At 40.5% G+C, this 15,831-nt stretch overlaps 1 protein-coding gene across 3 annotated transcripts in view; it reads left to right on the top strand.

The window, feature by feature from the left end:
- Nucleotides 1-15,831, top strand: part of LOC109070274 (chloride channel protein 2-like) — a 61,526-nt gene that overhangs the window by 20,588 nt on the left and 25,107 nt on the right. For all 3 annotated transcript variants that reach the window (XM_042718023.1, XM_042718022.1, XM_042718021.1), the window contains exon 2: nucleotides 2,895-3,048. In XM_042718023.1, coding sequence (XP_042573957.1) covers nucleotides 2,895-3,048 — 154 coding nt within the window. The remainder of the gene's footprint in view (nucleotides 1-2,894; nucleotides 3,049-15,831) is intronic.

Below are 15,831 nucleotides of genomic sequence, written 5' to 3'. Positions count from 1 at the left end.
ATGAGCCGAAAAGAATGCACGTAACACCTCTCTTTATCAATTTGCACTGGCTACCAATAGCTGCTCGCATAAAATTCAAGGCATTGATGTTTGCCTACAAAACCACCACTGGCTCTGCACCCCTTTACAGTCTTATGTGCCCTGTAGAAGCTTGCTTTCTGCGAGTAAACGTCACTTTATTTTGCCATCCCAAAGAGGCACAAAATCACTTTCACAGAATTTTAAAGTAAATGTTCCCTCCTGGTGGAATGACCTGCCCAACTCAATACGAGCAGCTGAGTCCTTAGCCGTCTTCAAGAATCGGCTAAAAACTCCATCTTTATTTGACACTCTAACTCTGGCACTCTCTATTCTAATTTTATTCTTTAAAAAAAACTAACACTAGCTTCTCTATTCTTTATGTATTCTATGTATTAGTTTTCTTTTTATTTATTATACAATTAACAAAAGCAAAAAAAGCCTCTAACACTAGCTTGCTCTATTCTTTTTCTATTCTATCTGTTTCCTTTTTATTTATTATATAATAAAAAAAAAACTTGCTACATGTACTGCATTAAGCTGAGAGTTGTTATAGCACTTGCATATCATTGCTCTTTTGTTGATTTGGATTGCTTCCATTGTCCTAGTCGCTTTGGATAAAAGTGCCTGCTAAATGACTAAATGAAAATGTAAACAAATCAGTTTAGTAACTGAGTCACTCAGTACGTTTACATGGACAACAATATTCAGACACAATTAAGACAATACTCTGATTAATAATCTACCATGTAAACAGAGACTTTTTAATGCCTTGATCTGGCTAAAGTCAAACTCGAAAGTAAACACAAACCGAATTAAGACATGTGGAGTATTCCTATTTTAGTCTCATTATCAAAGTGCAGTACAGACATGTACACACCTTAATCACATTATTACTATTGTGTAGGACTTTTCGCCGTATTTTGCGACTGGACACACACACGGCAGTGGTCAGTTGTTTGACGACAAATTAAGGAGCATAGCTTCAATAACGCCATTGTCTGTTTGCACGTATAGCATAACAAATAATAAATTACACTTGAATATTTTGTAAAATAAAACATGAAACACACAAAACTGTATATGGCACCATAACGAAGACAAACTATATGTTGCTAGATAAAATTCTGGAGGGAACGTCGGATGGCGTCGCCTGGGGACATAATGACGTGTGACATTAATCGATCTATGTACTATTACATCTAAAACGGGAACATGAAAGCATATATTCTACAAGCAACTACTGTAAACACCTTTTTCATAATATTGTCTCATTCAGAATAAGGTAAATAATTAGATTACTGATTACTGTCCATGTAAGCGTAACCACTGACAAGACAAGACATCAGTCGCCACCTTTTGGCGTAACAATCTAATATGCTGAGTAAGTTACAGCATAGTCTGTCTTGAACATGTACAGTAGAGTGTCCAGTTTAATCTGACCTTTTCATAAAAATTCTAATATTTAAATCAATATATAAATAAGTAATTAAAAAAATAAATAAAATAAAACTGGGTACCCAAGTGCCCATAGATGAAGACACACATTAATTTTTTTTTTATAATAATAATAATAATAATAATAATAATAATAATAATTGAATGAACAATTATTAAGTGACTTGCTCTAACAGCTAAAATATTACTAATCTAAGCAATGGGACCGCACAGAAATTGCACAATGATCTAACTGGAATCTGTGTATTTGCTTCTGATGTATGAGGTGCATGAATTCAAAATAAAACACACCTGGGTCTGTGTGGGAGCATCTTTGTGCAGTTCTAAGGAAACATTACGTCACCAGGGCAAAGGCACTTTCAAAACCCAACTGCATCAAGGTACATATAAAATTGCACTTAGGGCAAGTATGTAAGAAATTTCCAAAGCACTGAACATACCTTGAAGAAAAGTAAACTATGTGGCAAAAATGTGTAAGAACTGTGAATTTGCTCAGAACATTTTTCAGCAAATTGTTTGTTAAGGTGTTTAAGTTTCTGTTGTCTTGTTCAGGTGTGTTTAATTAGGGTTGGAGCTAAACTCTGCAGGACTGAGTTTGGACACCCCTGGTCTAGGTGGAAAGAGCCTTAGTAAAAGACATCACGAAAAGGCTCACAGGAACTATAGAAGTTACTGCCCTCCATAAAAGATTGAAGAACATGTGCTTGAGACAATAAGAACATAAACAATTTATAACTCTATTACATCACTTCAGCAATAGCTCATCTGCAGTGAATGGGTGCTGTCCGAATGAGTCCAAATAGCTGATAAAAATCATTGTTGTAATCCACATGACTCCAGTGAAGTAAAAAACTGTGTTAGTAATAAATTGATCATTAAGAAGTTGAGCGACATTGGGACGATGAACTCGTATCTTGGCAGAAGCAATAGTTTAAAAATAAAATGCCTTAATGATGGATTTGCTTCTTACAAACATGCAGCTTTTTCACGTCATGGAGGTTACTTGTTGATTGTTGTGATGTTTTTATCATCTGTTTGGGCTTTCTGACAGCACCCATTCCCTTCACAGGATCCATTGCTAAGCAAGTGATATAATGCTAAATTTCTCCATATCTGTTCTGATAAAGAAACAAACTATCTCTATATCTATATCTTTGATGGCCTGAGGGTGAGTACATTTTCAGTAAATTTTCATTTTTGTGCAAACTATTTCTTTAAATGTACAATCACAAATAGCTCCACTGCGGTAAAGCATGGTAGCTTAATGTTTCAGGAATCATACTCAGGGACAGAAACCTCTGACAGACTACCTTCATTTATTTGATGGGCTTCTGAACTTAAGTAAAGCACTTCTCGGCTTGGTTTCCTTTAATTTCTCTCCCAGGTAAAATCTTCATTCACTCTTGTCTCACCTTCAGATGTATGGACGCTATACACAGGAGTTGGGGGCCTATGCCAAAGAAGAGGCAGCTCGTCTACGTGAGGATGGAGCACTGCGGAGGACCACCAGTGTGCGCGGCCAGGCTCCAGAACTGCTGGAGTATGAGAAGGACCCATGTGCCAAGTGTCAAGGTGGGTGTGCTGCATACATACGTGTGCACTACTGTTTGCTGGCTGGTCTGCTAGCGTCATAGCTTGCTATTTACAGCAGTGGCTACATACAGTAGCAAAGCTAGGAAAGCAGAGCAAATCCACAAGGATGAACGGCAGCAGGGATCGAAAGAGGAAAAGGGTCGCAAAGGGCAGGAGGCAAAAGAGTTGAGTGAGAACATGCTGGAATTGGGGATTAGGTGAGACCGATACTGGAGATAAGTAGGAGGGATTTGACTCAAGATCTGAGCTTTGCTCGGGCTGAGTAAGGCTGATGCATCTACAGTCTTGTCAAAAAAATTTTCGCAAATAGATGTCGGATAATTTACATAGTAACATAGTCAAAGGATAATTTACGAAATTAATTGATGAAAAATGAAACTAGTATTGCCTGTGATAGACTGTTACTGTAACTGGTAGTGATCTGTTACTCTGTGTTAAATCCTGTGGCAGGACAGTCATTAACAAAAAGCCACATTTGTGTGGTGGTTTCCGGGTTTTACACTGGATAAATTAATAAAGCAGAGTAGTGACACGTAACCTGGCAATCAGCTATCTTCATTCACCAACTGGCAATACAGACCGCCTTCCTAAAACACACATATGTGGGAGATGCGGAATGGATAAAAATAACTCAAAAAATAAAAGTGGACTTGAATAAGCCCATTAATGTTTGAGTCATGCTCTTAACAAACTATGTATTATTTCCTCTTTCCATATTGTGAATAATAAATGTGTATTATTTTAATTTCCTTGTTACACAATGGAGCCTAACTTAGTGTAATAATTATTTGACGTAACATACTTTTACACTCAGAATTATTCCTTGCCATCCTCACATACTAAACTGCTTTTTTTTTTATTGTTTGTGTGCTGCTGGAGGTACGCTATTACGTCATGTTCAGTGATATTTACATTTAAGCTAGCTGGTGAGAGAAAATGGCACTATCAAAGAATTTAAAGAGGAACATTGACAGCAAAAATAAGGCATACAAAGAAGAATAGAAACACAACTATGCTTTCATCCTACCTAGTTTCGTGAATGCAAAAAAAAAAATGCAGTGTTTTATCTTCAACGAAGTTATCACTGTTTGCAAAGAAAAGCTCTCAATTCATCTCAAAATACAACATTGGTGCAAACAAGTTCTTGTACTTTTATTATGAAATCACTAAAGACAAAGTGATTGTGAGTAAGGGTGCTTTCACACCTGTAGATTGATTGCTTTGTTCCGAAAAAGGGATTAAATTTATTACAATGTTGCTTTTTATTCTTTGGTGCGGTTCGCTTTCACAACGGCAAAGTTTCTAAACTGACCTAAATTGTTAATACAAGTCACATGTGAGTAAACTATCCTCTCATTGGTCAAAGTTCCACGGTTTATTTTCAGGAATTCCGCTCATAGCTGTCATCCGTCAGGATGAAACCAGCTTTGATGGAACTACAACAGCTTCGAGGGCTTATTGATGTTTTTTTTATAGCTGTCGTTATATTAATTTATTAATTTATCATTTTTAGCAGGAGTCCAGGATTCGTCGGGAAAACATTGTTAAAATCCACCTACTACGAAGAGCAATAAGAAGGCATTATAAAAAGAAAAGGCAATGATTTTGATTTGTGAAGACGTGCTCACCCACAGTCATCGTCTACTGGTTTTGGGGGGGTTTACTTAATTTTCAATTATATTTTGTGATTTAGAATTGTTCGTTGGTAATTTGGTTGTTATTTGTTTCTTTTTATAGGATTGCTTTTTCAGTACAACTGAACAATCGAGCCGAGACCACTTCGTTCAGGCAATCTCGGACCGATGTTTTAGCATGGATCCGAGTGTGATTGCCGTGTTCACATATGCCCAAACGAACCGAGCTAAGGGGGGAAACGTGCCATGTTCCGAAACAACGGGCCAAGTGTGAAAGCACCCCGCTGTTGCTGTCATGACAGATCTATTTCAGTAACAGCCGCTATCAAAAAAATCTGGCTGCAGGCGCAGGCCAGATATTATTGCCGGCGGGCTGCCTGTTGCCGACCACTGCCGTAGGACTTCACATAAAGATTGAACAGTTGTACTTTCATCTCTATGCATGTGCTGACTGAATTCTGCTCTCTTGCGAATTCTCTCGTCAAAGAGATTTATTCATCATACCGGTAGATCGCCGATGGACAGACATCACGATGTTAAGCTGACATCATCACCCCCCCCACCCAACCCCCTCTTCCGCAATCTGCCAGATCCCAGTTCCGTGTTCTGAAAGGAAATGAAGTGTACTACAGAAACCCTAAAGGGAATAAATAGCCTACGAGAAAAATATTTCAGGATTAATAGATTCGTGATCACAAGGCAGTACTTACCACACATTTGACAAGATTAGGTGTTTGTCATTGGTGCTCAGGATCTGCAAATCATTTGCCATCGTCATATCGGACATTTCTCCTTACTCTGTGTATGTGCTAAGTGAACTTTCATGTACTGTAATGCAACAGGCTACTGCTAGCAAGCGGCTAACCTTTAAGTGGCTCCGTAGAACGTTATTTGTTTCACGCTTTGGGCACACCCCCTAACCCCACCCCGCCCCGCCCCCTGATGTCATCGTCCATCACAATGTTTCACTTTAGACATCTTCCAATGCCAGTTTGGTAGACATCACACAATCATAGTAGATAGTTTCACAGATTATAACGGGAGTGTTTTTTAAAGTGCATATACTCTTGCTAGACTTAAGTCAGTGATTTTTTTTTTTGGTAATGTAAATGTTCTTTGCTTGTTTTCTGTAGCTGCTTTTTGAATAACTGAGGGAACTGTAAGCATTATAATTAGTAACTTACAATGTTTTTATTAAATTGTTATCATGTTAAATACAAATTCAGTCATATTAAAAACATTAGGCTGCTTTTGGCCTTATGCTAGAGTTGGTTCACTCTCCGGCAATGAAAATAAGTAAATAAATAAATTAGCATAATATAATATTGTGTATCGGCAATCTCACAGGCTGACGATAGGACGATTTGACAGTTGAGCTTATCGGCCAACACTATTGGGGACCCCTTGGAAGTTTGCAAAGGCCCCCTAGTGGGCCCCGTACCTCACTGATCTAGCACATCCCATCATCACTGGTCACCAGTATATTTTGTGTTTTGGATGCTGATGTTAGTACAAGAATTATTCAGTTAAATTCTGAATTTCAACTTTAATAATTTTTAAGATGAAGATGTTTTTTCATATTTCGGAGTGAAACAGTTTCTTAAATGAGAAATAATTGGGAATTGATTGGATTATTGTTCTTAATTAATGCATTCTCATGTGAGTCACAGGGAGAGGAAGGATTATTGTCTCGCCTTGCACACGTCATCAGAGAAGAGAGAAGTTATTTTGATTAAAAATTAGAAGGATGCATGAATAAAAATATAATGACTTCTACCAATAAATTATTTTTAAAAATCCAATATTTTGCTGTCTTTTATTCATTTATTTATTTTTTTAGTGACTTCAATGAAAACATAAATGACAAAAATAATGATAGCACTTGTTTTGTCAATGTACCCAGACAGCGATCAAGCAGCCGTTGCTATGGTAACCACACTCAGATGGCACAACTTCTGTTTGTGCTCTGATTAATCTAACTTTTGTGGTTGATGAAACCCTACCTGAAAACAAATTTTTCTTTTATATGTAAAAGTTAGGCTATACATAGTTTTGAGTCCTCCCCCTCTTCCTTAAGGGATTTTCGGACTTGAATTAGGGGAGACAGACCCCACAAAGGGCACCATAGTTCAAACACTGACTGCTGTTCTGACAAGGGTTGTTGACTAACTTAACCAGCAAGACTTTCTTGGTCAAACCAGCATCACCATAATACAACATGCTGGCCAACCAGTTTTGTTAGCACTGAACCAGCACTAACCAGCATAAAGCATAGCTTTTATCATATTTGAATCCATTTCACGTATTATCAGCAAGATTGATCTGGGTCTGCTCATATACTGTATTTGAGGCAGTTCAGTGAGACAGGATATGGTCGTGTCTGACACTTGCAGATGTGGCGTTTTACCTCCTGATTTCTAGATTGCCCTCTACTGGAGATTAATTGTCACTGGTTTGTGTAGCTGTGTAGCCATTGTCCATCACTTACATTCCACAGGTGTGTCATCACCTGAATCTTAAAGGCATCTTCATGGTCTTCACATTTATGGTGGAGACATTTTCCCCAATCATTTTTCAAGCATTGATGCTGAGCCTTTGCTGTTGTCTAGCCTGTAAACAACAACTTGTAGCATTTATCAGCCTATTCAATTCCCTCCGCACCTCTGTGCAGTGCTTGCCATTCACCAGCAGGGAGCATAATCAGTCTGCACTGTTTAGGGGTGATAGATGAGACGCATAGACGTGCAGTGTATCTGTAATGAGCCACTGTGTCTTTGTGTGTGCCTGTGTATCTGTGTCTAGAAATACTTCACCGTTTACCAATGGATGTTTTATATGGGCCATTACATTTGAGTTTAGAGATAAAAACTATTCGTGAAGCAGTGATTTATTTTTCCATTTAATGGTACGTTAAGATGATTGGCTGAATAAAGAGAGCTTTGAACAAAAGCGCTGGCCATTCATATTGGAAGTCTGTGATAAATTCCCTGAACTATTAAAAAAAAGTTCATTAAATAGGCAACAGTGTCTCGCAGTCCAATGTTTTTAGTGCTAATGAGGTATCTCATTTGTTTCTTGTAATATAAATAGACTGCTCTTTTGGCATTGTGTAATCTCCAAAGACACACAGCATCTGTCTCAATATCATCCTTTCCGCCTCCCTGTTGAGTGTGAAAAGCATGAGAAATCTATCAGCACAGTGTGCAGCGCAGGTCTTCTGATCCTCCTTGACTGAGTTTGAAGGGTTTGGAGGCTTGTCAGCTCACTACCTACACACCGGTCTACAGAGCTGGCATCATATGTCTGTTCCTTTCTCGCTGTGTCTGTCTCATTTCTATTTTATTCCTTCATCCAACTGTAATTTTGTTTCAAAACCAAGCGAGCTGCCATGCTGCACACTGCCTACATAGGTGGCTACCTACTAAGGCATCCAAACCATCATGAAACCTCATAAGTGACTGATTTGGAGTGCTCTGTGTACATGGGGCTCTGCACTGGATTTTTGTCTCTAATAGCTTGCTGTTGGCTTGTTAAGCTAACTGCATGGTAGTCTTATATTATTATCACCTTTAAGTACTGAGGATATAACCAGCATTTGTTTGAGTTTGCTGTTGGCTTATTGCTGTTGATAAAATTATACACTAATTAAAGGTATAGTTCACCCAAAAATTTAAATTCTGTCATTAATTACTCACCCTTGTTTCGTTCCAAACCCATAAGACCTTCGTTCATCTTCAGAACACAAATTAAGATATTTTTGATGAAATCCGAGAGCTTTCTGTCCCTGCATAGACAGCAATGCAACCAACACGGTCAAGGCCCAGAAAGGTAGTAAGAACATTGTTGAAATTTCCCATGTGACATCAGTGGTTCAACCGTAATTTTATGAGGGTACAAAAAAACTTTGTGCACAAAACAACAACAACAACTTTATTCAACAATTTCTTCTCTTCCCAGTCAGTCTTCGACACACGTTCACGACAGTACCATGCATAGCCACTGATCCTGTGACACATGTCTCCATTCATTTTACCCTTTAAGAAATGGACTTTAAGACTTTATCCTTATTTTTATAGTTAATTTGAGGCAGTTTTTGGCATTCTTTTAATGGCAAATGTCAGGAGTGCATTATTGTAATACGAGAGGGCGCCATCACAAATCTCTCGGCTTGCAGCAGGCTTGCTCTCCCATATATATAGTGATCAAGGCTCTACGCTTGCTCAGATATTAGGTTATGTGTGCGCCCTCAAACTCTGTCCTGTGTACGTGCGAATAAGTGCTTATTGTAATTTAATGTATTTATTAAACAATTTTATTTAGTGAAGCGCAACCCTCATAGAAAGAATTTGTTTATAACTTGGTAATATATTTGCAGTCCGTTTCACTTTGCAAGATAATTTTTTGTGTAGTGAATTCATCAAATGCACAAAAATTCATCTTTGCACACAAAAAGTATTTTTGTAGCTTCCTAAAATTACGGTTGAACAACTGATGTCAAATGAACTATTTTAACGATGTTCTTGAATGTGTCAGTTGCGTTGCAGGGTCATAAAGCTCTCAGATTTCATCAAAAATATCTTTATTTGTGTTCCGCAGATGAAGGTCTTGTAGGTTTGGAATGACATGAAGGTGAGTAATTAATGACAGAATTTTCATTTTAGGGTGAACTATCCTTCAAAAAATTCATAGAAGCACACTGAAATATTGGGTATGATAATACATTTTTATATTTTCAATACTCTTAAGTATTGTGCAAAGGATTTTTTCACAGTGTGTTTTGGGATTGCCTTTGCTGTGAAGGATATGTTTGATGTGCTGGCCATAAGAGAGTATTTTGGCAGGCAGCATAATTAAGATGTCTACCTTTTGGTCGAGAGCATGCTTATGATGTTTTTAAAATGTGGCCTTTGTAGGCAGCTCATTAGCTTTTCAGATGAAGTCAGTGTTGTTTTGTCAGCTTCTTATAAAATACTTTAATAAATTCACTTATAAATATAGGCAGTTGTGGTTTGTGCTTTCTGGGCTTGTTTCCAGAATACAACAACATATTTGAGTTTGTTAGCGCTTGACCTACAGAGTACAATAGAGTATAACCAACCACTAATAGCAGTTGTCAAATTTCTCCACCTACAGTCTGAGCTGCACTATATAAAATTTCCATTTCCCTCCAGTGTTTCTGCCTGCTCCAGCTTCTTCTTTACCCTAATGATGTGTAATTGCAAAAGAGAAATGTATTGATTGATTTAGATGGTCAGTTTTTAATAAAAGCAGGGCTTGGTACAGGTAGGAATTTTTTATCAGATGGCCTGGTTAGATTTTTAATTACACTGTAAAAAAAACTGTGTTAAATTTACAGTAAAAAAATGACAGCTGTGGTTGCCAGAATTTTGCTGTTAAAGAACACATTAGCAACATTTGAGATTTTACAGTTTTAACTTAAATTTACAGTTAAATACCATAATTTCATTAATTAATATAATGTTAATATATCAACCTATTGAAGTACTTAAATCTGTTTTGTATCTTTGTAATACACTGATAACCACCAAATGCAGGTGGTGATGAGAACGTCACATGATGAACCAAAGCCCATCAGAAGGTGCACAGTGTCATTCACACTAAACACTAAACACCATCATGGTAACACACACAACTGAAATAATGCAATAAACATTCTTTTAACAACATTAGGTGTAACATACAACCCTAATATACAAAACTGATAAGAAAAAACTAAAAAGAAACATAGTTATTTAAAAAAACATCTAGGTTACATATGTAACCCTTGTTCCCTGAAGGAGGGAACGGAGACATTACGTCAGAACAGACTGACGAATGGGGCCTCACCAGAGAGCCCAATCACCTTAGAGTGGTAACAAAATGAGCCAATGGTATACTGAGTACCCTGGTCTGCGGAATTTGCATCGCGAGCTCCGCCCCGCTGTGTGGGTATATAAGGAGCAGTGCAAGCATGTCCCATTCAAGTCTTCACTGTGGAGCCAAGCCGTGTGACCCAGCCATTTGGCGGAACAGTAATTGTGGCAAAGGGACATAACGTCTCTGTTTCCTCCCTCAGAGAATGAGGGTTACATACGTAAACTAGACATTCCCTTTCAGTCGGTCATGTTTGATGTTACATCACAACAGACTGACAAATGGGGTCCCTTCCAAAACACCACAATTGCTGTCTTCCAGTGACCTGCGTAAGTGATACCACCCTGTCGTGGGGCCAGCACGAGCGAAGGGCTATACCTAAGACAGAATGCACTGGATAGCATATTCGAGTTGGAAGTATGCTAATAGGCTGCCTGCTTGTAGGAGGTCTTACAAAGCACATATCAACCAGCATAGCGGTGATACATATGAATCTCTGAGGTACCCAGCCCGCAGGGTGGATATGTTTCAACATCAGAGATGGCAAGGGTGGCTTGCAAAGGGAAAGACACATGCTGCTGAGAGACTTACTGTGAAAATACACATGTGGGATTGCCCAAGAGGGGAATCACAACACATGGAGGCACCTAGTCTAACACAGGGGCTGACCGACAGGGCATGCACACAAGTGCTTGACACCACAGTGCTGGAGGAACCCAGGGTTCTGAACTGTGGAACTCACCTGAGGAGAAAGTGCACGCATCCGTCCGTGGAGTAGAATGATGCAGCAAGTGAATTGACACCAAGCAGGTCCTGTTTACTGGACTGAAGGGGCAAGAACAAGGGAGAATATGGACTCTACACTGAGATTATAGAATCTCACAAATGTGTTAGGTGTCACCCAGCCCACAGCTCTGCAGATGTCCGTTAGCAAGGCACCATGCGCCAGCACCCAGAAGACAGCCACACTCCTAGTTGAGTGAGCTTTCACCCCTAGGGCGCATGCCAGGTCTTGAGCCTAAAAAGCCAAGACAATAGCATCCACTATGCAGTGGGATAACCTCTGCTTGGAGACAGCCTTTCCCTTCTGCTGGCCTCCGTAACAGACAAAGAGCTTGATCTGAGGTCCTAAAGAAATTACGGAGAGCACATACTGGAATAGTCAAGTCAAGTCATCTTTATTTATATAGCGCTTTAAACAAAAAAGATTGCGTCAAAGCAACTGAACAACAATAATTAGGAAAACAGTGTCAATAATGCAAAATGACAGTTAAAGGCAGTTCATCATTGAATTTAGTGATGTCATCATGCAGCTCAGTTCAGTTTAAATAGTATCTGTGCAATAATTTGCAATCAAGTCAACGATATCGCTGTAAATGAAGTGTCCCCAACTAAGCAAGCCAGAGGCGACAGCGGCAAGGAACCAAAACTCCATCAGTGACAGAATGGAGAAAAAAACCTTGGGAGAAACCAGGCTCAGTTGGGGGGCCAGTTCTCCTCTGACCAGACGAAACCAGCAGTTCAATTCCAGGCTGCAGCAAAGTCAGATTGTGCAGAAGAATCATCTGTTTTCCTGTGGTCTTGTCCGGTGGTCGTCTGAGACAAGGTCTTTACAGGGGATCTGTATCTGGCGCTCTAGTCCTGGTCTCCACTGTCTTTCAGGGCTGTAGAGGTCCTTTCTAGGTGCTGATCCACCATCTGGGCTGGATACGTACTGGATCCGGGTGACTGCAGTGACCCTCTGACTTGGATACAGACTGGATCTGGTGGCTATGGTGACCTCGGAATAAGAGAGAAACAGACTAATATGAGCGTAGATGCCATTCTTCTAACGATGTAGCAAGTACATCGGGTGTTATGGGAAGTGTTCCCGGTTCCGGTTTACCTAATTAGTGCAGCCTAAAAATCCTTTAACGGATTTGGATATTAGAAGTGTATTAGTATGTTATGTGTATGCCAGGTTAAAGGGATAGGTCTTTAATCTAGATTTAAACTGCAAGAGTGTGTCTGCCTCCCGAACAATGTTAGGTAGGTTATTCCAGAGTTTGGGAAGGATCTGCCGCCCGCAGTTGACTTTGATATTCTAGGTATTATCAAATTGCCAGAGTTTTGAGAACGGAGCGGACGTGGAGGACTATAATGTAACAAGAGGTCGTTCAAATACTGAGGTGCTAAACCATTCAGGGCTTTATAAGTAATAAGCAAGATTTTAAAATCTATACGATGTTTGATAGGGAGCCAGTGCAGTGTTGACAGGACAGGGCTAATATGATCATACTTCCTGGTTCCAGTAAGAACTCTAGCTGCTGCATTTTGGACTAACTGGAGTTTGTTTACCAAGCGTGCAGAACAACCACCCAATAGAGCATTACAATAGTCTAACCTTGAGATCATAAACGCATGGATTAACATTTCTGCATTTGACATTGAGAGCATAGGCCGTAATTTAGATATATTTTTGAGATGGAAAAATGCAGTTTTACAAATGCTAGAAATGTGGCTTTCTAAGGAAAGGTTGCTATCAAATAGCACACCTAGGTTCCTAACTGATGACGAAGAAATAAACAGCGCCAGGGTTGGGTTCACCACCTGATCTCTTAAAGGAGTGATGGAATCTTTGGGCACGTATCCAGGCCGGGGTCTCAAGATAACGTGAGAGTTGGTTGGCCCGAATTCCCGGCACGCTTCGTCAACTGAAAATGCCTGCAAGTCCCCGACCCTCTTAAACAAAGCCAAAGCTGTCAGGAGCACAGTTTTAAATAATACGAATTTTAGCTCCACTGAAAGCAAGGGTTTGAAAGGAACTCTCTGCAGTGCAGATAAAACAACTGCGAGGTCCCAAGAGGGAACTTGTTGAGCGTGAGGCGGATTGAGCCTCTTGGCCCCCCTCAGGTCATGTTTCCCAAGAGACTTACCGTCAACAGGATCATGGTGAGCCGCAATGGCAGCCATATAGATCTTCAGGTTGGAAGGAGACAGCCTTCGTTCCAACCCTTCTTGAAAAAAGCAAAGCACTGACTTGATCAGGCATTTCCAGGGGTCTTCTCGACATGAAGAACACCAAGTGATGAAGAGGTTCCACTTCAGAGCATAGGCGTGTCTTGTAGACGAGACCCTAGCCGAAGTGATAGTAGCTACCACCTGAGGTGGCAAGGTACCTAAACCTTCCATGGCCCGTCCAGAACCCACACATGTAGGTTCCAAAGATCAGGATGCGGGTGCCAGAGGGTTCCCCATCTCTGAGAAAGAAGGTCCTTCCTCAGAGGTCTACCTGAGCATCTCCAAAGCGTTCCCAAATCTCCATTCCCCAGGGTGAGACTGCGGCCGTGAGAGCTCGTTGGCTGCACTATTCAGCCAGCCTAGGATGTGAACGGGATGAAGTGACCTCAGATGCTTCTGACTCCACAAGAGGAGATGGCGAGCGAGTTGCAACATGCGTCAGGAGCGTAGACCGCCCTGACTGTTGATGTACGCTATGGTCACAGTGTTGTCCATACAGACCAGAATGTGCTTGTCCCTCACCAGGGCCTTGAATGGGTGCAGAACATGCCTTATTGCTAGCAACTCAAGAAAACTGACATGCCACTGAAGTTGGGGTCCTGTCCACGAGCCTGACACAGCATGTCCGTTGCACATGGCACCCCAGCCCCTGGCAGAGGCATCTGTTGACACAACAACATGCCTGGACATTGGTTCTAGGGGAACACCAGCCCGAAGAAATGAGGGGTCCAACCAAGGAGTGAAGGTTTGGTGGCAGGCCGGAGTGATGGTCACTTGGAGCATGCCCTGTTGCCATGCCCATTTCAGGACTTGGCTGTGAAGCCAGTGCTGAAGTGGTCTCATATGAAGCAACCTGAGCAGTATAACCACCACTGCGGATGACATATGCCCCAGGAGCCTCTGAAATAGTTTCAGTGGAACCGCTCTCTTTTATAACATTTATACACTTTTGCTTAACAATAATGGCATGCAGTACAAAACATGGTTACATTTTATTTGGATAGTCCACTTTAGACATTATACAATTAACAGTCTACTAACGTCTAATGCTCAAATGACTGGTAGTTGACGTGTAGGTTAGTTGCAAAGTTACTTATAGTTAGTAGAAATTGGAGTATCAAAATAGAGTGTTATCCAAAACATTAGTGATCTCTAATTTTGCTCAGTAATAAACCAGATTATTGAAATCAAACAGTGTGCCTTGATCAGCTTATTTTGATTAAGCATATTTTGTGCTTTTGTCAAAACAAGTTGCATGCTTTTTCGTATGAGATCTGGCATCATATATGCCCATAAGCAAACAGAGCATATAGACACATCTCTCTCTCTCTCTCTCCCTTGTATAATTAGACTTTATTTGTGAATTTTAAGATGACAGAGGGGGGTAGATTTGCGACAAGCTGTCATCATCCTGCTGTTTGTTCTCTATGCAACTTTAGAGCGAAGTCCTACCACCATAGCTGACTTAATCTGTCTATTTCAGTACTAATTGTTTTGGATCTGTGGATAAAAACAGAGAACTGGCAGCGGTCCACCAGTTCGCCCTCATGGGAAACTGTGAGGCTCAATGCAGAAAATTCCGCATAAGATGTCATATCAGGCAGAAAGGGGGCAGATACTATTGCCTCTCACCGAACCCCCTACACCTTTCTACTCACTCTAGGGATATAAATAGATCTTGGATATATAATACATTGTTATATTATGCATGCATGCCACATAAGGATGTCACTTCCAGTGCTGGCCTGTGATTCACTTGTCAAAGACACTAAAACCTGTGTGGGGAAGCATGGGCTCTGCATATTTATACGGTTATTCCTCAAACTCCAATTAAGTGTCAAAATATGCCGCATCTCAGCACTTCTGTCTGGCGCGGTTTGGAGATAAGCACGGCAGGTTTGCGCGTCCAAAATGCATCTTGAGTTGCGGTAAATTTGGTTCGGCTTACTGCTTTCTAGGTTATGGATTGTTACAGGGTTTATTTTGAGAGCAAAGACATCTGTTGTGCCACTTCAGTGGGCAAATCTGCCCGTGTGCCAACTCCCGCACGGAGTAGCCGGGCAAAGGCCTGCTGAGCGGGTGCTGAAGCTGGCGGGGCAGCATCTCTGTCACATACTCATAGGTGTCCCTTCACCTGCCGTGACCCTTCCCTTTCCGCTGTCTTTCAGATGCGACTTATCTTCACACACATAAGCCATTTCCTGTCTGGGTCTCCACAACCCTGTCCACCCATGCAACAGAGCAATTGTTCACA

The sequence above is a fragment of the Cyprinus carpio genome, chromosome B2, assembly GCF_018340385.1.
Source record: "Cyprinus carpio isolate SPL01 chromosome B2, ASM1834038v1, whole genome shotgun sequence".
Lineage (NCBI taxonomy): Eukaryota > Metazoa > Chordata > Actinopteri > Cypriniformes > Cyprinidae > Cyprinus > Cyprinus carpio.
The sequence above is the reverse complement of the archived record's forward strand: the minus strand, read 5'-3'. Positions and strand labels throughout refer to the sequence as shown.